At 47.2% G+C, this 21,752-nt stretch overlaps 1 protein-coding gene across 1 annotated transcript; it reads right to left on the bottom strand.

Moving 5' to 3' along the window:
• Positions 1–2,562: 2,562 nt before the first annotated feature.
• On the bottom strand, positions 2,563–21,438 carry LANCL1 (LanC like glutathione S-transferase 1). Its single transcript, XM_065637808.1, has 9 exons — positions 21,332–21,438; positions 20,917–21,034; positions 13,168–13,375; positions 9,126–9,261; positions 8,637–8,783; positions 6,481–6,663; positions 5,878–6,054; positions 5,552–5,624; positions 2,563–4,681 (listed from the first exon to the last, which is right to left on the bottom strand). Exons 1-9 carry the CDS (start codon positions 21,413–21,415, stop codon positions 4,605–4,607), a joined length of 1,203 nt encoding a protein of 400 aa, XP_065493880.1. The 5' UTR covers positions 21,416–21,438; the 3' UTR covers positions 2,563–4,604.
• Between the last annotated feature and the right edge of the window lie 314 nt (positions 21,439–21,752).

Below are 21,752 nucleotides of genomic sequence, written 5' to 3'. Positions count from 1 at the left end.
GTTGTTCCTGGCTGGTCCTGGGCTGTGCTAAAATGCTTCCATGAGCAGCAGGGAGGGCACAGGTTTCCTTATACCGCCTGGTCCTTATACTAGCTGGTCTTCCCCTTGCTGAGATACTATAAACTGGGTTTGTGAAATGATCCAGGGTAAAAACTACCACCCTACTTCAAGAGGGGCAGCAGGGAGACAGAAACAAGTGGGTGAGAGTGAGGTGGGGGGAGAGGTAAAACAGAAGCGTCTTCAGGCAGGTCAGCTGCAGGAGGAAGCAGCAGGGACCACCATGCTGAGGGTGAAAGCTGGCTCAAGCAACACTTCGGAATACAAGTGGCTACGGCAATAGCAAGCTCTATCTGGAATCAGCAGCTGTGTTGAGAGCTGTTTTGTTCTGCTTTTCCCCAATAGCTTTTGAGGAAGCGGTTTTGATTCTGAAACATCAAAAATCCTGCAGGATGTAAAGATGTGATGGTCCTCTTTGGGTCTCAGAGCAGCCATGCATTGCACCTGCTCAGACAGGCAGAGATCTTCATGCTCATCTCATGTTTTCAAAGGTTGGCTGTGCCAACAGGTGCTACCAGGATGGTGGGCAGTGCTTATTCCCAGACATGTTCACAGTAGTGCCAACACAGCCGTTGGCACAGTGAGCCCCTCATCTCCTGTCTGGGCTTGCAAAGCATCACTCAAGAAAGCAATGGCCCTTTTGGGGCACCAGCATCCCTGATCCTCTCTCCAGAGCTGGGAAGGAGCTCTCTGAAGCCCTGTTGGTATGAAGTGTTATTCTGTAATCTTTGGCAAAGACAAGGGGTACAGGAGGGATGTAAATATGTTTGTGTTAAAGGGAGAGTGATGTTGTATCTGTTTCTAGCTCATTGTAAAGGGATATTTGATGAGGGACATCCTGAATGATAAGAGTTTGCTTCTCAGTTCTAAAAGGGGTGGGGGGTGGGGAGGGAGAAAAAAGAAAACAAAACAAAAAACGAAACAACAAACACAACAACAAAGAAACAAACAGCCCCCTGTCAGACCTTGCTGGGATCCTTTAATTAATATACTGAGACTTGCTGTTAAGGTCAGGCACAAACAGATGTATTAGCTAGGCCTGAAGTTTTGATCAGCTGTTCAAAGATAATTAACTTCCCCTGACTTCAATGCTCAGCTGTTGCAGAAGGGCTGGGTCCTGAACTGCTCTAAATCAGCTTAGCTCTGTGGGCTTTATACAGCTCCAGATCTGGCCCACATAAGCAATTTTTCCAGAAAATTACTGCTACTGAGAAAAGCAAAGGTAAGGAGGAGAAACAAAACCAAAAAAGCAAGCAGAAGGTATATGGTGTGTTGACTGATTCAGGGTGAACAGTCAATGAAGCAACCCTCTCAGTTTCAGCTATAATCTGGAAATCCATGCTTACGTGTTTTGCCAAGGTTAATGAGCTGTGCTTGGCAAGTTGAAAGGCTCAGCTATAAAGATGCTGCCATATCCATCTGTACCAGTTATGATACTGAATTTGGGGTGTTAGGTCTATGCTGCCCTAAGCTTAGTTGTCTGCTTCTTGCTGCACTGAGTTTGGATCCAAACATTGCACACCCACTGTGCATGAGGATCCCCCTGAAAAAAACAGTGGCCTGAAGCCCCACACTGCACAGGGCCCAGGTCCCTGCTTTGTGCTCTGCAGTCCCCATGCGTGGCTGGAACAAGGGGTTGCCCGAAAACTCCCAAGACTGCCCATCAGCAGGGTCAGGGAGACCTGAGGCTGCTCTGGCCTTGTTGGCTTCAGGCCCTGTCCCAATGGAGACAGCACCGCAAGCCCATCTGCAGGAGCCACTTCAGCCCTACTTAGGCTTGGGTTTTCCTTTGACATCAAAATATCTCAGTGGTAAGCCTTGGCACCCTTATATATGTGCCCAGCTGGGTTTTCTTGATGCTCTTGCCCTTTTGGGATGTCCCCAAACCCGATGGGGTTCTAGGGGAGGCATGTTCAGTGCAGAAGACTTCACAGAGCTGGACTCTGTCACTGAAGAGCTTTACCACAAACCTTAATAGAAATGGAAATTGTAGAAAACCAGACTGTATAGGACCTCAAGCAACCGAACTGATAATTGTGCTGCTTTTCCCAACCATTCCTGCTAGTCTGGTCTTGAAGCCTCTGGTGCTAGACAGTCACACCTTCCTCAAGGCAGCTTGTTCCTCCTTCCACTGGGCAGGAGGGTGCTTTTTTGGGATGATCCATATCCTCTTTCTGGTGGGAAGTGCTGCAAACAGGCATATTTTGGTGCAATTAAGAATAACCTGCCAGACCGTGACCTCCAATGGAAGCCACAGCAGGAAGGATGCAGCCTTGTATGGAGATAGCGCTGCAAAGTATGTCCTGGGAGGAAAGGACAGGACTGGCCTCAATGGGTTTGAGAGGGGGAGAAATGTGAAATACTCCTAACACTTCTGGTGGGTGGGAGGCCACTGAGCCTCCAGAAGCCACCAGAGCGGGTGTTGTGGTGTATCTTGATCTCTTCAGATGTGAATCCTAGTCACAAAGTGGGGAGTAAAAATAACCCAAAGCTTGTTTGTTTCAAGACTTTATTAAACAGTGCTTCACTCATAAGCTGTATGCCAGGCCCTGACAATCCCCTGATCAGTGTACAAACGCTGGGATGTGATGCTGCCATGACACCAGGCTTCACAAACCATCTCCTTTACAGAAGCAGTGCCCAGGAGAAACCCAGGCTCAGAGCAGTGTCCCTACCCTGCCATCACACTAGCCAAGCTGGGAGGTAACTTACAACAGGTCTTGTGTACTAGAGGATCCCAACCCAAACTGTCTGATTAGCCAAATCTTGCTTCCTCCTTTCCAATCACTCAGGGAGTTCATGGCGTTCAGGCCCCAGGAATGACAGGGGATAACTACAGCTGAGTCTGTTTGAGTTTGAGGCTTCTGACAGGGACATCCAGCCCAAAGCAGATGAGCTCCTCTTTGCTTCAAGTTGTCTTTTGATGAACTTCCAGAAACATGTGACAGCAGCAGGAGGCTGCACTTTGAGGAAACAGGTGGCCTTCTAGGAATAGTTTCTACTCCTTGCTAGAGCAACCCATCCAGGAGATTCTCGGGGGCCTGTCTATGCTGCTATGGTTGGCTGCCTTGTGTTCAGGCATGTGTGAGCTGTGTTAGCGTGCCAGGTTTGGGCCTGCTTCACTATGGGTGGTGCATGAGTGTGCCGGCTTGGAGGTTGCCTGTGCCAGCCTGGAGGTTGCCCACGCTGCCCTGGAGCTGCTCACCTGCTCTTAGGTGGCCTGAGGCACTCAGCAGTTGTGACCTTAAATTTAGATCAAAACCCATGTCCACCCTTGTGCAGACTGAGGAGCTGCCCTCAAACAGCATAAAGTGGTGCGGCTGCATCAGTACCTTTCTCTGCACTCAGTGTTTAGCTCATGCTCAGTGCTAAGGAAGTGGTTCACAGGGTCAAGTCCCTAATTGCTGCAACTTAGTGTAGAATCAGCTAAGGACAGAAAAGCAGATTTACCCCTTGCGAGTATCTGGTCTGCTTGACAGGCCAAAGCTATTTAGCCTAGGGCAGATCTTCCCGTTTGGTAATGGGTGGTTGCATATCAAACTACAACAAGGAGTAACAAGGTAAACAAGTGAGTCCAATTATCCAGGTTCAGGAAAGCTTACAAAACAAACCATCTAAACAACTTCTATACAGGTAATAGGCTAAATACTGACAGAACTCAGTGGAATATGTTTCTTTTCCCATGCTGCTGCTTGTGGGTCTGTCACCACCTACCAACTAAAATATTCATAGACAATTTTAAATAAAGACTGCAAAATAAACTTTGAAAGCTAAACAGAAGAGACCACACCAGCAAGCGTGCTTAGCTCCCTTTTAGAATGGAGTTTTCCGTTAGATGATCAATGGTCTTTTGCAAGGTTTAGCATAAGATGGCAAATAAGCACAAAAGCTAGTGGATTTTTTGTCTGTCACTGGAAAAAGTGCACAGAAGAGCTATACATAGTCTTTCCCTTTAAAGATAGGTAGAAATTCAGGACAACACTTTGGCATGTCAGTTCCAGCTGTGCCACTTGCAATCTGACATTAAAAAAAACATATATAAAGACTCCCCAGTCCATCACATTTGCTTCATGTGCAGCAGCCCAGCTACTAAACTGCTTACTCCCTCAGTGCTCAGAAAGAGGCAGGGCAATAGTCTCAATTTTTCATCCTTTGTTTTCCAAAGGCAACTAGTTTCCTGCAACTATTTGTCAGCACAACAACAACAACAAAAATAGCTGAAGTTACGTTCAATAGGAAACTTTCTCCCAGGAAATATGATAAAGAAAGTAGCAAAACTCTATAGCCAACAAAATACTGTACATTTTCTCCCTGCTCCTACCTGCAGCCCTGCGTTTTTAGGAGACACCAGCAAATCTGTGTTCTATCTTTTAAATTGAAACAATGCAATGAGATGGCTAGAAATATTACAGAACTCAGCATGCCCTCAGGAGGATGGATTTACACTCAGTTAGGTGAACAATGATGAGTTGGAAGAAGGAGAAAGCAACTTCGAACTGCTTTTCCAAGTGCAGAAGGATTCAGGCAGGAAACCACCAAGCTCAGATTTAGAGTTCAAATGCGGGGAACTTAGCCTTGGTTGGCACCAGCAGGTCAGCGAGAAAGTAAATTGTTCCAGCCATTCCTGAGGGTAAGAAAACAAAACATCCTTCAGTGAGATTCCCTTTGGGCACCTATTTTATCAGTTATCTAGAGGGTGAGCAAGTTATGAAGTCAGAAGAAAGGAAAACGTTTTCAGAAGCACCTAAATATTTCCAAGGTCTGAACTCAAGTTTCCCAAGCGACTTAGTTACTTCAGTGAGCATTTTGGAGTTCTTCAAATGTTGAAGAGCACCTCTGAAAACATGATGGGTCTTCCCCTGCTCCAGCTCCCTCCCTTCTGCTTTACTGTCTGCAGGTTTAACAATCTGAATATCTTTGCAAAACTTTGGACCCTGAGACATTGCTGCCTCAGGTCCCCGCTGGTGTAACTGCCCTTGTTCCTTGGCCTGCAGCAAAGCTGGGGAGAGGTACATTAACTGAGGAACCAGCAGATGTTGGAGGAGCTGTTAGCAGGAGCCACAAAATGCCACAAGAGCCAACATGGCCTACAAAAGCAGCCCTATTGGTTCCTCACTCATCTTTGGAATGGAACAAGAAAAGCCCATGGAGGACTTTAATCCTTAAAAATGCACAGAAAAGAGACTTTCTGAGAAGCCAGGCTACAAATTACCATAAGGTAGAATTTGGCCTGTATGCATTAAAGAATTCCGCTTGAGGCCTGTGTGCACGATCTGTGCGGGAGGTCTAAGAGGACAAGATGCTCCAGCTAAGACATTAGCCTATACTATGAGAAGACTGCTTCTGGGCAAGGGTAGAAACAGTGAACACCATTCCCTTCCCATCCTCTACACTGAGTTCTGCAGAGACTTCAGTGGAGGGTATATTTGGTTTTCCTTGGTGCTGGACTAGTGCAGATCCATGAGCAAAACACAAGCGTAGGGATGGAGGTTACCTTCAAAGAGAGAGAATGGTGTGTCTGGAGTCCGGCACCCATGTTGACCATAGCTTAAACACCACTCTGCAAACTGAGAAAAGAAGAACAAAAAGTGTTCAAATTTTATTTAGGATGTATCTTAAAAGAAAGTACCACCCTCATCCTCACATTATCCCTTGCAGAGCAAGGCTTCTGCAGGATATTCCCTCTGTGCAGGCTGTCAGACAATGACCATGCTGCTGAAGGGACTATTCTAGACTAGAAATTAGGTTTCAAAGGCAAAGGTAGTGACGTTAAGGGCAGAAGTGAATAATCTCCCCTCCCTTCCTTAAGCAGGCTCTCACCTTGCAGGCCCTGTACAGGTACTTCATGTTCTGGGTGAGGTTGTACAGTGTTAGGAAGCCGTAAGCATTGCCAGCTGTCCCGTGGCACAGCCCGTAGCCCTTCTTCAGTAGCCCATACTGCCAGATCACTTCTGCACACTGCAGGGCATCATCTAGGTACTGCTGTTCCCCAAAGACCTGCAGAAACAAGAAACAGTCCCCCTTGCTGAGGCAATTTCCTCCACACAAAGAGCATCCCTGTGTGAGTGGAGCGGCTTGGGTTAATTAGTTTCTCTCCTACTGAAGTGTTAATGCTGTGACTTTGCTGTCTACTTTAAAGGAGGATGTTTTTGAAATGATGAATGGGGCTGTGTGACTGTTACTTTCCACACAACTAGTTGTCACCATCAGTCACCTGCAACAGGATACCCCACACAGCTGACAGGTATTTTCAGAAGTGACTTTTTAAAAGACTAATTTCTGTTTTGGTCAGTGGTCCCTGTAGGGTGATTTCATTGTAACAAGCCATCCTACTCTCAGGCAGGAGGAGTCTCAACAGAGTCTTCTCCATGATGATGTTCCATATTTGGGGGTCCCAAAGGATCTTTGCAAGGTTTCTGGTACCTTGTAGGCCTGGACAAGCATGTAGATAACACCTGGTGCCCCATGGCACCAGTGAACGAGGAGGTCTCTCTTGTCATTGATGCACGGAGGGTAATTGCCAGACGGGAACTTGAGCTGGCAGACATAGTCCACGCTGGGTTTGACTGTGTTGTGCAGTTTTACTTGGCTCACTCCAAGGTCAGGCTATAAGAGAGAAAACATTAAATTAGGGAGAACTGCCATTCTGTCTCTCCCTAAGGAGCCCAAGATCTGCCTGAAAGGCAAAACCAGAACCAACTGTGGCCATGTTCCCTCTTGCTCCTTGTAAATAAAGTGGTTATTTTTGTTCAGGCTTTCACACGTTACAAATATCCATTTGGTCCCAGGCTGCTCTGCCCTTTGGCATGGACTTATTTCCAGTCATATACTTGTATCCCCAGAAACAAAGGCTGTCCCTAGTATGTCGCCAGGCCCTCTAAGCAACAGAGCTTGCTGCTGCTTTTCCTGAAGATGAGTAGGAATAGTTTCTGGTACCCAGAGCTGGAGTAAAGAAATAAACTCTATAAAACCAGCACTAAAGATTAATACCAGGAATGATTCCTAGCACCTAGAGCATTTCTGCTCCGAGCTGCTGGGCCAGCCCCACTGGTGGGCTATACTGCTGCATGTTCACAGATGTTTATGGGTAATTGCAAAGGGTGAATTCACTGCTGACCTCAGACAGAACCAAGGGAGCAGCTTCAGTGTGCCCTTCCAATGACACTGCCCCACATGAAATCTGTGCAGTTCTGACTTCCCACAGCAGACCGCAATGAGGACTCTCATCTAAGGATCACACTGTTCCCGGGTTGATAACTTGAAAATTAAAAACCAATACTTGTGCTGTAAAACCAGTAGAGATAAAAGTCGAATGTTCTCCTGTCCATGTTTCCCTTGTTTGCTTCCCCCAAGGCTTTTTGTGCATCATGCTTGGCTAATCCAGGTTCCTTGTAGTTCATACAGCAGAGAAGTGTAAAGCCTATGCAGTATTTTATGGGAGACTTCACTTAAAATTCTTGAAAACACCAGACTGGGAACAAGCTCAGGGACTCAGTGCAAATTTGGGCTCACAACACACTGTTATCTCCCTGCTCCCAACTAGTGGTTCTGCACTCCTGGGCAATAATCACTTTGCATCCTTCTCTTGCCAAATCTCCTTCTGCTTAAAGAACATCAACCACCCCTTCCTCTCTGAGCCACATAAGAGGGTTACATTCACAGGAATTCTGCTTGGGCTTGAACTTTGAGGCTGCTGAAGGAAAGCTCAAATACTTGAAACCTGGAGGCTTTTTTCCCACCTCCTGTGAGAGTCAGGTCTAATAAAGTTATCACCTATTTCTATGAATCTTGCTTTGTTAAAATAATTTGTGTTGCTCAGCAGGTGCCCTTAGCTCTTTGAAAATGTAATGTTATTTACTGTTGTTATTTAAGAGCTTAAGCACTGTAAATTTATTCACAAAGTAACCCACATAGGGGAATTATCACCCTCATTTCAGAGCTGGGGAAGCGAAGATTCCCAGAGCTTCAGTGAGTTGTGCAAAATTGTGAGAAAGCACCAAATCAAAGGAACACTGCAGCTCCCAACCTCTTGTCTTGCCTTCCCTACTTCAGGCACTATAGAGTTCAGGTGCTTTATCAAAGTAAAAGGTCCCATGTCTTTAACATTTAGATGTAGGCCCTGATTTAGAAACAAAGATTTCCTACTGTGAACACAATCTCTTTCACCATGCTTTTCTTGCAGAGATCCTCATTTGGTAATAACCTGAGATTGCTCCAAGTGTGTAGCTCAAAAAATGCAGGAAGCCCAGAGATAACAACAAATGAGAATACTTTATAGGCAATTAACACAAGAAGGGGAAGCTCAGACCCAGCTGACCTACAGGGCTTCATTATGTGGAACTGCTGGTGTAATGCAGACCACATTTCCCTACCAATCGCCACAGAAGTGGGAAATTCAATCTCGCAGATTTAGAAAAAACCTTTAGAAGTAGGGATGTGTGATCGAACCCAGGAGTAAGTCTATCAGACGAGGGTTCTTGCCCAGTTTGACATCACTATGAGCCAATTCAAATGCTCCTCCTTGTTCAAAGAAATGTGAAAACAGCTGCTAAAGGCCCCTCCCCTCCAGCGCCTCTTACCTGCATGAGATAGTAGTAAATCCCAGCCAAACCATGGGCTGCCCCTACGTAGTACTCCTGGTACCACTCGTACATCAGCGGGCTCTTTTCTGTAAAGTTCCTCCTTTTGGCCAAGCTCTCTCCGGAGGCTACAACGGCTTCACAGACCTGTGGATGGGAACAGATGCATGTGAGGGAAATGCTGCTGTCTTGGACACAGCACAGTGAGTATCCTGGCACAGAACAAAAGAGTTATTTTTCTGCTCAAGCAGAGGGAAGACTGTGGGTGAGGGAGTGAAACGTATGCCAGGTCGGCACTGCTTATGGTTTTGTACGGATGGTAGGGGAGCGTGTGGTGCTTTGTCCCTTTGGAAGAAGTGCAGCAGGGATACTGTGATGTGGTTTCTCCATTGTTGCCAGAGTTCTTTACATCTAGCACTGATTTTTACCTGCCTGAGGATAAGCTGCACAGGAAGAGACAGCTAAAGAAATCAGCAGAAGCCACAGTACCTGTTGAATGTGACTTTGAGGGATCTTTTCCTTTCCCAAGTGCTTGTTCACAAATAGCAGTGCAGAGAGATAGCCCATGCGCCCGTACAGCAGTTCATCTGGCACTCGTGGGTCAAGCTTGTATAGATGGAGTAAACTACAAAGAAAAATTCATATAGGGGAGATTAGGGGACACTCAAAGCCATGTAAACAAGCAGTGAGACTGGAGTTCAAAAACATGGTTTGTTCCTTCATGTAGCCCGTGCCCTGGGAGATGTCAGGCCAGTCTCTGGGTCTCAGCCTTCCAGCTCTGCAAGGTGCAGAATTGCTCTTCCCCTCTGCTTATTGTTTGGGTTATTGCTTTAGTCTGCTCAGCTCTTTACAATGCAGTCATACTGTGTGCTTGTTTTTTAGAGCACCAGCTCTGAGAAAGCTACTTGTGGGGAAACCTGGGCTATAGGAAACTGCCAACTGCTCAGGAAAGACTGCCCACTATTGCCTCTCTGCAATGCTGTTAGTGAGGCAGACCCTCTGCCAAAAATTACTATTTTCAAGCTTAACTGGTATCTGTTTAATTTGGCTGCTCAAGGAATGCTAGAAAGTCAAACTAGTGTTGATGTTATGTGGAAAAATCTCACCCTTTATTCTCAGAAGTCCTGACAGAAAAGCCCCTTTCCTTCCATGCCTGCTAGTGGCCAGGGCTATGCTGTCAGTGAAGAAAGAGGTGCCTCCATGAGCTAAAAATCTAGATAAAAGAGGTGGGGAGAAGCAGCTGGAAATGTTAACATTAAGCCTCTGCAGCACATGTAAGAAATCTTCTCCAGGGAGAGCTGAGCAGTAGTGAGGACAGCTCAGCAGAGCCTAAGTGCTGTGGGGCTGGCTGTGGTGCAACCCCACACTGAGGACAGCTTGGCTGGCACCAGGCTTTAACCCACAACTGCCATTTCTCTATTATCACATTGCAAGATTGGTGATATTCCTGTAATGCTAATAGAGACTGACAGCTCTTCACACTGGTGCTTTGTAGCCCATTTCACTCTTGATGCAATTTTTCCTTTGTTTTGCTTCTCATCACACTTCCAACAAAGGGATGTCCTTCCCTGTCAGAGCATGAGGCAGGGAGGTGACTGATTTTGGCTTTATTTTTCCATTCACCCCTGAGATAACAGTGTGAAAAATACCATCACTTTTAAAATACCAGCATAAATGGCTTCACAGCTGTTCCCTCAGCTGTTTCCTGCTGTGGCTGCAACAGGGAGAGGGCTGAGAAACCAGGCAGGAGAACTGTGTGTGTGCAGGGCTTCTCTGTCACAGCAGCAAGAGTAACAGAAAAGGTGCCTTGGCAGCCTTTGCTCCTGGGCACAGCAATGTGTTGCAAAGACAAGAAGCAACCAAGTGTCCAGAGTGCCCTCAGAGCAGGGAGAGGATGCTGGGCTGTGACTCCTCATGGCAGGAAGCTTTCCCTTGGCACCGGACTCAAAGAGAGCAGGGATATTGAAGGAGAAAGGAGAGCGCAGTGTCTCAAGGTGGACTGGCCCTGTCTCCTCACGTACCACTTGAGATGTGCGTTGCTCCAAGGGGGAGATTTTTTGCAGATTAAACCCAAGAGACAGACTTTGCATCCAAGAGTAGGAGTAAGCAGGGGTCCCTCTCTCGGCTGCCTGGGCTGAAAGGAAAGCCCTGCTGCCTCCTCATGTCCCCTGTCTCCAAGTCCAAGGAAGGCAAATGGGGAGGGTTTTTCCAAGGAGGAAAACGGTGTTTTGACAGAGGGACACCGCCCAGCAGCACTGCCCACAAGGGATGCTGGCTGGTGGTGCTGTTCAGCTCCAAGATGCCAGGGAACTGTCAGGTTGGGTGGATAAGCAGTAATACCCACAGCAGGAATTTTCTGAGGTCTGGACATGAAATCTTCTTTTCATGGAGAAATCTGGAGCAGCTGGAGCTACTATTCCTGCTCCTTATGCATTACTGCTTCTGCCTCTAGCTGCTCTCCCAGTCCGGATAATGAGGGGAGGAAGCCTGCCAGCAGTTTCTGTGGTGTTAGAGGTGTGGGGCAGAGCTGCATAGCATGGCAGCAGGAGATGCCTGGGATGCTGCTGGACCGATTGCACACAGAATACATTTCTCAAGTGCGAGGGGGTAAATCAAGGTCCCTGAAAGGAAGAGCCACTCCTGCTCACATATCACCTATTACCTCAACTGTCAAAAATCAGTAGTTTCTGGACAGAGGGAGAGCGAGGCAGCTGTAGAGCAAGATGGGATGTTTGTATGCCACTGGCTCTAAAAGCAAACCTTTGAACTTCTGAATTGGTGGGAGATGGCAGAGACAAGAAGACTCCTGGAACACAGCTCAGATTTTCACAGCCTCTTGGAAAACGGGCTAGCCTGGAAGTGTAGTCTCTCCAGAGCAAAAAAGCACGTTTGCTGGTCATGAATTCATTTAGCTAAGAGCAAGGAGCTAACAAAAAAAGCAAGCTTCTGTCTTGTCCACTGCAGATAAAACCTGGCTGATGGATTCTCTCCTCAGGCTCTGTAAAGATGAGGTGCTTTAAAAGACAGAGAACAAAATGGAGAGAGGCCTTCCTTCTCCACAGCTGTACTAGAAGTGCACTTCCTAAGCACTTGCACTGCATAACTTAGCAACTGTTCTGTAACTAAACAGCATCCTCAAAACTAACTTAAGAGTTTCAATTAAAGGAGCTATTTCTCAAAGAAATACTCTCTTTTTAAAGGTAGCATGGGAATTGGTGGCAGAGTAAGGACAGTATAACTGTTCATTCAAGAAAGCCACATTTTTCTTCTTTCCTCCTCTCAGATATATGAAGAAACCAATTTCCAAGGCTCTGCCTTTACTGTGCCATTAGATGGCAGTGCAGAATTAATCACGAGTTTCCATTCTGCCACAAGACTGTAGGCAGAACAGAAGGGATACAGAGAGGGGAGAGCTACACAAAGAAAACACGAATTAGGGATTTTTCACAATTAGGGCCTTATGTATTGACTACACCTAGCCAGTACTGTTTGACAGATTAGTTCCCCTTTTGTTAGCAGATATATTAATCATAGTGAGATTCACCACTTTGACACAGTATTAAGCAAAACCTAAACCACAGATTATTTCAAAAATAAAGAAGAGAGTTCCGTCCTCAGACTGACTGCATCCACATAAACCAGAAGCTATTCTTAGTTAAGGCAGTGGGAACTTGGTGTCCAAACCATACAGGCACTCTGATTCCCACCCATGGCTTTTTTAATTGATATTTTGCATCACTTGCTCGTGGCTGTTTAAGGGCACTCAATGTTGTTCTGAAGTGTCAGGAGTTTCATCTCGGTTTTGTGCTGACCACGCGTAAATGGAAACCCTTTACAGGGCCATTTCTCACCTCCTCAAAACTGATCTCCCTTAAGCAAGAAAAGCTTGCAACTGCATCTCCTTGACTTTCTTCCTTCCTCTGCCACATGCTGATCTGACTGTAGGGCTGCTTGTTTGTCCTTTTCTTAAGTACTCAACAAAAATACATTTGAAAACAGTTGAGGATAGGCAGGAAATAGAAATAAATGAATCATAACCAGCTGCATTCAGCAGCTGAAAGGGATGCTGTCACTCTCAGGTTTAAATCAAAGTCAACTAACAAATAGCAAGTGTAAGCAAATGACAAAATTAATCTAATTAGCCTGCCACATTTCTCCTTTTCATCAAAATGGCTGTAAAACTAAATTTAAAGGTTCTGAAAAAATACCAAAACTTGCCCTTTTTTTTTTTTTTCATTTTGGTATTTTTTTCTTCCTGTGTTTATTGGAATTATTCTTAAGATGGCAACACCAGCTGAACAATATCCTTGCTCCCCAGCCTGCAGGCTACCAGGCAAGCATGTTTGTCCCAAAGTTAGCTCGTTCCCCAGGGCAGAACAAGTTTGCACTGCCTTGCTAAGTTACTGGATTCTCTCTCACATAAGACTGCAACAAAATGTGCTCAGGCTTGGCAGAGAGTGCCCGGTACAAGCCCAGACCAGCACCATGAGCAAGAGGAACCTTAGCTTGAAGACATAACCAAGCGTTTTACCGAGTGATGCAGTCTTTCGATTGCTTCTGGTTCTGCAGCTTGTGGTAGACAACAGCAGCCACTGCCAGGGGCCCGGCATCTCCGCACAGGAACGTGATGGATCGTCTTGTCAGACAGCTCAGGCTCTTCTTCACGTACTCGTGGGCCACCTGAAGGTAGGCTGGGTCTCCATACACATCGTGCAGGTGCAAATACAGCAAAGCAATGCCTGCAAAAGGAACGTAGAGGTTGCACCCACCAGAAAAGTTGGCTCTCCTTGCTGTGCACCCTGGCTGTTTTAATGAATCTAAAAGCCTGGCCCTCAGCCTCATCTGGGGCATAAGGCACCTCGACAGGCTTCTCAGGCACACTCAGGGACATAACCCATAGCTGCAGCATCTGCAGCTTCTTTTCCTGCATTTTGACCTCCTTGTACCTGATGCTGCTCAAGAGCGGATTGCAGGTCATGACAAACAGCAGTGTCTCACCCAGGAGGTGCTGGAGGATACATGGGTTACATAAAATTTTAGTAGCAAGGAGCAAAAGATGAGACCTACACAAACCTACCTAAATCTATTAACTGTACCTGGGACTGCAGCTAAACAGTGGAGGGAAAAAAAAAAAGATCATCTTTGGACAAGATGGTACTTGTGGCAGAGCAGTGCTGAGTTATTACCCTATCTCAATTATTTTTTCCCATGCCAGGAGGTAAAGGGCTGGGTCACTTAGCTTGGAACGGATTTTTTAATAAAAGTGACACGTCATCAGCACTGATAAGCAGCACTCTTAGACATCTTATTTGGCGCTTTTTTTTCCTTTCCTCCCTCCCACTGAGAAGCACCAGAGAGGTTGTTACAGCTCTGCAGACATCATTGCCTGCTGCTGAGCAGGTCCTAAGCCCTACGGCAAGGACTGGTGCATCCTAGAAAAGAAAGAAGCTGCCTGACTCTCTTCTGCAGCACATCACTCATGAAATCAGCCCTTGTCTGAAACAGAAACAGCTGCCTGGAATGCTGGAAAAGGCTGCATGGTCCTCCCAGGAGGTTTTCAATGGGCTGGCCAGCTACAGAAACAACTCCACTACTGAGAAATCACATCAATTGCTGTCCTTTGCCTCTGTCTGCCCTGTGTTCATCCAGCTCTTGAAGCTTTTAGTAGGTAACTGAGGAGTCCTCAATAAGTCTGTGTCTGGAAGGCCTGCCACATTTGAACCACCCTTCTGATCTGGAAGGCATCCTCGAACATACACTGAAGAAAGCTACTGGCCTACATCACTTTGAGACAAGCCTATTTCTCCCCTTACCAGTAACCATTTTGAAAAAGACTCAGGTCCTGTGTTTAAACCTAAATTAATAGAGCCAATCTCTACAGATGTTGATGTGGTAAGGTGAGGAAGGACAAGCATGCTGCAAAATTACTTTCCATGGTACTGAGGACAAATCTAAATTTAGATCGTTTTCTCATTTTGCATGGGTAATCTCCAAAGCTTCATGCTACAGACAGTTCAATTCCACACGTATATTAAGGGCAAATTTCCATTTCCTGCTGAAGCTAATAACCTTGTCCTTTCTCTAAGCAGTTCAGTATTTCCAGAGAGAGCTCAGATGTACAGTGCCATCACTCAAGTCCGTAAGGATGTGGATAGGAAGCTCTTCTTTAAAGGGGAACCCTCCTCTTTCAGCTAGCAAATGTCAAGTGACTCTCCTTGACTTATTTAGCACCTAGCAGCGCTTCTAGACTTTAATAGGCCTGACAGCTGTCTGAGCACAACTTGCACTCTTGACTTATCTGCTTTAATATACAACTTTTTGCTTTGTAAGTAGCTTCTATTCCCACTGCCACCATACCACCCTAATTATGTGCATAACTACCACGCCAAGACCTCTGCTAGCACTGAATTCTTAGAAGGTAAATATTTCAGCATTGTTTTCCTCTGACTTCTTTGCCTCTCCTCTTTTAAAACATTCCTTGCACCCTTTCCTCCCTGGCCCAAGCACCTTTGGAAAAGTCTCCAAAAAACCACTGATCTATACTAAAGGATGGAAGGGATGAGATGAGTTGCTTCCTCAAATAATTCATTTTTCTTTCTTTTTCTTTTTTTTTTTTTTTAAGACCCAAAGGCCTTACAAACTGAATTTAAAGCTGATTTTCTCAATTCATTCCTCAAGGAATTGATACTGCTGAGCTGATGAGAAGGGCACAGTGCAGTGCAGCCTTCAGCCCGCTGCTTGCTCTGTTGCTGTCTGTGAGCCCAAATGTACGGAAGGCCAGCAGAGGAGGGCAGGCCCACTCACAAATGTTTAGAGATGTGCATAGAGGGACATAAACTGCAGTCACCTGTGTGCCAAGATGTTGACAGCACATTTCAGAGGCAGTGCCATCTCTGGTGTGCAGGAAGCCAATGCACTGGAGTGTTAATGCCCGAGATGGTTGCTCACTGCAGGGAATCAGGAGGCAAAAATCACTTCTGCATGTCTCTCACAAAGCCCATTTATCTAACGTCATCAGTACGACAGTAAACAACATCTCTTTCCTCATGCTGTCCTGTATGACCAGTATTGTAGATGCAGAGGGGTACTTTACATTAGAGATTTCTTTTGAGGGGGCAGAGGAGGAGACTTAAATTTACATAGTAGAAGTGGAATGGTTTGTGCCAATGGCCCTGACTTTAGCAACCATTGCTTTCAACAGAGCGGACATCACTGGAGATACCAGAAAAGTTCTTGATCGAGAGCTAAAGCACCGCAGCAGGCTGAAAGAATCTCTCATCCATATAACCATGCTGCTGACCAAAGAGAAGTAAAGCTATGCCTCAAATTCCCTTCAGGTTTAGACTTGTTCTGGATGTTGGATTGCACTACCATTGCAAACAGTTCCACTGGTGGGAGAAGAGCAGTAGTGAGACAAAGCTTCACAAAGGGCAGTAGTTTGCCACAAAAGGAGGTTTCTTGACCTAACTAGGACCAGTTCCAAACCTGCCATCTAAAGTAGTAAAGAGCTCAGAGATCTTGCATTATCCAGTGAAGTAAGTCAGCACCCTCAAAGCAGGATGTCAAACACAGATGTAATTTTAATGCGTCAAGCGTGGAGTAAAAGTTATGGAGGAGGTGGCTTAGCTTTACAGCCCAGCTTAAAGGATAATAAACATCTTTTCCGGTGCAGATGCATGGGATGTTATCTTGTGCTCACAAACATGTGCCAAAGCCATGCTGAATGGGACAGTGAAACATCTTCTCCAGAGGGCTGTATCACCCCATTTCAGAACTGTCTAGGAAGCCACAGGTGTGTTTTACTACCACTTGAGGCTTGCCTTCCTACTGCATTGTGGTACATGGGGCACTTCTTAGTGATGCCTCAGCTTCTCCAGCCTTAAAACCTGGGTAACAAAGCTTCTGAGTAACAAAACTTTTTACAAAAGCAGCTTCTCTTCCCTCCTTCCCCACCTAAAAAAACCCAAACAAAAAAACCCAGCCCAGCCCAAACCAAAACTATCTATTACCTCATCACAGAATCCTACATGTTAGATTAGAAGAGATCCACGGAGGTGATTTGATCCAACCTCTGTAAGTAAGGTCAACTTCAAATTTCATAGAATAGAATCATTTTGGTTGGAAGAGACCCTCAGGATCATCAACTCCAACCATAGACTAATCTAACTCTAGCACTAAACCATGTCCCCAGGAACCTCGTCTAAATGCCTTTTAAACACCTCCAGGGATGGTGACTCTACCACTGCCCTGGGCAGCCTGTTCCAATGCCTGACAGCCGTTTCCATTAAGAATTTGTTCATAATATCCAATCTAAACCTCCCCTGGCACAATCTGAGGACATTTCCTCTTGTCCTATCACTTACTACTTGAGAGAAGAGACCAACCCCCTCCATGCTACAACCTCCTTTCAGGTAGTTGCAGACAGTGATAAGGTCTCCCCTCAGCCTCCTTTTCTCCAGGCTGAACAGCCCCAGGTCCCTCAGCTGCTCCTCATCAGACTTGTGCTCCAGGCCCTTCACCAGTTTCATCACCTCCTCTGCTCTCTCCCCAGTATTTCAGTGTCCTTCTTATGACGAGGGGCCCAAAACTGAACACAGGATTCAAGGTGCTGGTAAGACCAGCACCGAGTACAGTGGCACAATCACTTCTCTAATCCTGCTGGCCACACTATTCCTGATACAAGCCAGGATGCTGTTGGCCTTTTTGGCCACCTGGGCACCTGCTGGCTCATGTTCAGCTGTCAATCCACACCCCCAGATCCCTTTCTGCCAGGCACTTTCCAGCCACTCTTCCCCGAGCCTGTAGCGCTGCCTGGGGTTGTTGTGACCCAAGTGCAGGACCCGGCACTTGGCCTTGTTAAACCTCATACAGTTGGCCTCAGCCCAACGATCCAGCTGGTCCAGATCCCTCTGTATGGCCATCCTACCCTCCAGCAAATCAACACTCCCACCCAATTTGGTGTCATCTGCAAACTTACTAAGGGTGCACTCAATCCCCTCATCCATATTGTTGATAAAGAGATTAAACAGAACTGGCCCCAATACTGAGCCCTGGGGAACACCACTCGTGACCCGCTGCCAACTGGATTTGGCTCAGTTCACCACAACTCTTTGGGCCTGGCCATTTCCCATTGGTCTGAGCCTTGTCCAGTCAAATACTGACACCTCCAAGAACGCAGACCTTGCAAAAACTACCCACCAAGCACTTAGCAGCAATGTGGTTTATGTGGGTGACACAAGGCACTCTGATCTTTCTCATCAAATGCAGCCTCACTGCCCCTTATTCCTTAGGGACTATCTGAGGATTTCTGTTTTTCTGAACAGAACGCTCTTAAGGAGGTGCAAGTTCTCTGCGTTCTGAGGTTAAAACTAAGATATTGCACTAAAGTGAATGAAAGGTGTTTTTCGAGAAGCTTTTCTGAACCGGTACGATCAGAATTTCCACCCATTCTTAAATGGCTTTTCTTTCATCTGGCGTGTCTTTTGAAGAGTGGCAACTCAGCCATGCTCCTTGTCTCCACTTGCCAACAGGCCAGCCAAAAGCTGTGGCTGAGGCAGGCCAGCTGGACTCACCACTCTGTTTCGGAGGCCCCTGAGCTCTGAAAGCCATGACTATGATGTTGCTAGAGAAGGGAACGCTCACATGGGAAGCACTTTGGAGTCTTTGGAGCAAAGCCTCTTGTACTATGAGAAACACCAATGCAGGCGTATGTACTCTTCAGCATCCTCGTGCCAATCTGTTTGAAAATGGATGAGGCAGTTGTACTTCTGCCAGGATTTGAACTGCTTCGATTCAGAATTAGCTTACGGCAGTTTACCTTCCCTCAGTCAACACTTTGATACCAGTGATTAAGACCACAAAAAGCTCTTACAGCACTCTAGCTAAACTGATTAAAAGGCAAAACAGAACACAACAGCTGAGTCTGGTCCATACCCAAGCACGTACCAGGTATTGCCTACGGGGCCCTGAACTCTATGGGGAACTGAATTAAACTGTAACAAGCCGATTCAAATGAGTTTCGAGGGCATTCAGCCGTACGCTGGATAATCTGGATCCAAAGCGTGTTTTCACTGCCTCTGAGCTGAAAATATAAATCCTTCCCTCCCTCTGCTCCAGCCTCAGGTGCCAAGAAGCTGGAGCTTCTCTGGCACAAATGCAGGCCAGGGGACCAGGGCTCTGTCAAGTGTGTTGAGAAAGAAGCGGGCACTCAAGTAAAATGCCAGCATATGCTGTATATTACTGAGTGTAATGTAGTACACTCAAGTATGTTACATTTCACGCAGGGTTTGTGCTAAGAAAGCCACATTTCAAATCTCTCTTATTAGTGGCCACAAGAGTGCGGGTTGATTTCAGACTGCTGGGCAATGATTTACATGAGAAGATACTCAACAAGCCTTTTCTACACAAGCAATTAGAGGAAAAAAGCTGCTGTCTTGGCCCAATTAATTTTGTCTCTGGAAACTAGCACTGAATAAATTATTATAGCTAGGATTAGAAAAGAAGGGAGGGTGACAAAGAGGCAGTGTATCTGCAAACTTCACTTCGCTGGCTGTGACCTGCAGGAAATCTGTCCATGGGTTTTTTTGTAATCCCATTAGCCAATGCAAGAAGGTTGTGTGCCCAATGAGGAATGATCCCTGGGATGAAAGAGAAGAATCCCTCTTGAGAAACTCCCTTCCAAATAAAAGCGAGCTGAAATCCTGCTGGAGCTCTCACCCACTGTTTCACAACTGCAGCCACTTTCCAACATGAAGCCCCTTAAGGCCACCCAAAGGAAGGGAACACGGTCTCTGGGGAAAGGTGTTTACCTGCTCCTCACAGACTTTCAGAGTACTCCTAACATCAGCTAATTGTCCTCCTGCTTTATCTCCTGAATTATTCTGGCCAGAGGTAGACTCTACCATTGCGCCAAGTAGCACCCTCATGACTGAAGCCCATCTTTATGTATGGCGTGCTCTCCACCTGAGGGGACCCCAGAGCAGGGTCACCCACACTGGAAAACTGAACCTGTCTCGCAGGTGAAATCAGCCAGCACTGAACAAAAATGCAGAAATTCACAGGCAGCAGAGTGCTGCCAGGCTGCAGCTGATGAAATCAATGTTCTCCCACGCTGGAATTTAATACTGGCATCCTAGCATTTCTTATGAACTGCTCCAGGGTGCTCTCAGTGCCTGTCTACCTTACAAAAATTCTTAAGCAGGCATTTCTGGCACTGCTGTCATCAAGCTGCAGCGTTAGTTTCGCACCAACACAATAAACACCACCCTCCCAAGCAAACTGCTGGCATCATTTCCATAGCATCCAAGCACAAGCCAGACACACCCCAATTATAAAGTTGCCATTCAGGATTGCAGTGTATTACCAAAAAAAAAAAAAAAAGCAGCAGGAAAAAAACTTGCAGCAAGCGTGAGATAATTGCAAGTAGCCCAGGGTCTCTCCCTAGAGCCTGGCACAGCGCAGGAGGCAGGAGAGCTGACAAAGCACACAGCAGTAGCCAAGGATGAGGCGGCAGAGAAAGGTGCATCCTCCCCAGCTCCAGTGGGTAGGAATAGGGAGAGGAAGGCGGGGCATGTTCCCAAGGAAGGAAAACCAGGCTGAAAACACACAACAGGAGAAAGACAAGCTCCTGGCAGCTTTGCACACAAGAGTTAGTGTGAGGAAGGCTTCCATCCTTCCTTATACTCACATTTGCATTTCTGCTCCTTCCAGCAGGTACTGGAGCAGAACTAGCCCTGGCTAAGTGGAGGGGTACTACCTGAGGAACAGGATTGGAGCAACCTGCCAATCAGACAACGTCAAAAGATAAAATTCAGCCCAAACAGAAAAGACGGACTTTATCTCAGGCCATAAGCTCACTGCTGCCACATGCAAGGACTCCTTGCAAGTAAATGACCTACCACGTGCATCTGCCTACTTTATGGAGCAGTGGTTTACTTGTCACCATCCCCGCCATGGCCAGATTTGGAGCTAGGCCCTTCGATGGTTCCCATGTTTGCTCTCAAGCAGGTGCTGGCTTTTTCTTTTGCATAAGTTTGGCACTATTAAGCAAGAGAAGAGCCAATCATGCCCTTCAACACCATAGTCTTCCCTCTGCAGCTTGAAACCTGCTCCGAAAATAGGGAGTCCCTAGAAGGCCCCTTGTTTTAATGGCTTAAAGTACACACGAGAAGCACCACTCCCAACATGGGTCTGCTGTGATTGTTCAAACAGCCAAAACCGCCAGGGTCTGCCTTGGCCTGACCTAGGAGACCGCTCTGTCCCATCGGACTGGCCACCCTACCTGCCCAGCCAGTGTACGCCGTGCAGTCCTTTGGGTCAGCCGACTTGAGGCCCCCCTCCATCTGCTGGAGCAGCTCCCTGATCTTGTTATTCAGCCGCTGCGTGAACTCAGGGGTCAGCTGTGGAATAAAAAATTTAAAAACCAAAAAAACCTCACGACGAAACGTGAAGGAAACAGCGGCTGACAGGCGGGGTCTTGGTAAGCCCAAAAAGCGCACTTAACCTGACAGGTCTCTGCTACAAACCCTTGGGTACCCCAGCACCAGGCTGGCTCCTGGCTGCTCAGCTCGGCTCGGCGGCCGGGAGCGGGAGCGGGCCCCTCCCGGTCCGCTGCAGCGCGGCGGCCGCCCCGGCGAGGGGCCGTAACCGGGTAGGGGCCGCTGCCGCCCCGGCCGCCTCCGCCCGACCACACTCACCCTCCCGGCGCCATCGAAGTAGTTGGTGGCCAGGGACTTGTCGTAGTCCGCATAGGGGTTACGAAGCGCCCGCTCCGCCATCATGGTGCCGGCGTCCCCGCCGCGCTGCGACCCGCCCCCGCTCCGCCCCGGAAGGGAGCGGGTGCCGGGCAACAGTCGGGCCGCGGCGTGCGCGGTGGGGGCTGCCCGCAGCTGGCTCCGTGGGGTTTAGGAGCTCTTTGCGGCTGGCCTTGCGGGAGCCCTGTAGGGTTCAGGGGCCCCTTGCAGCAGGCTCGGCGGGGCTTGGGGGTCCATTGCAGCTGGCCCTATGGCATTTAGGGAGCACTGTAGGGGCCCGTTGTAGCTGGTTCTGTGTAGTTTAGGGAGCCCTGTGGTGTTTGGGGCCCCATGCAGCTGGTGCTGTGCCCCATGTGACTGGCTC

This window comes from Caloenas nicobarica, chromosome 6, assembly GCF_036013445.1.
Source record: "Caloenas nicobarica isolate bCalNic1 chromosome 6, bCalNic1.hap1, whole genome shotgun sequence".
NCBI classification, from domain to species: domain Eukaryota; kingdom Metazoa; phylum Chordata; class Aves; order Columbiformes; family Columbidae; genus Caloenas; species Caloenas nicobarica.
Note: the sequence above shows the minus strand (reverse complement) of the source record. Positions and strands in the feature narration are given on the sequence as shown.

Bases quoted from the DNA above. Each gene is read 5' to 3' on its own strand.
- LANCL1 (XM_065637808.1), bottom strand. From the start codon at position 21,415: ATGATGGCGGAGCGGGCGCTTCGTAACCCCTATGCGGACTACGACAAG. The intron at 9,262-13,167 runs GTAAAACGCTTG...TTTTCTTTGTAG, and splicing joins TCGAAAGACTGCATCACTCG to TTTACTCCATCTATACAAGC. The intron at 5,625-5,877 runs GTGAGAGCCTGC...TTCTTTTCTCAG, and splicing joins ACCTGTACAGGGCCTGCAAG to TTTGCAGAGTGGTGTTTAAG.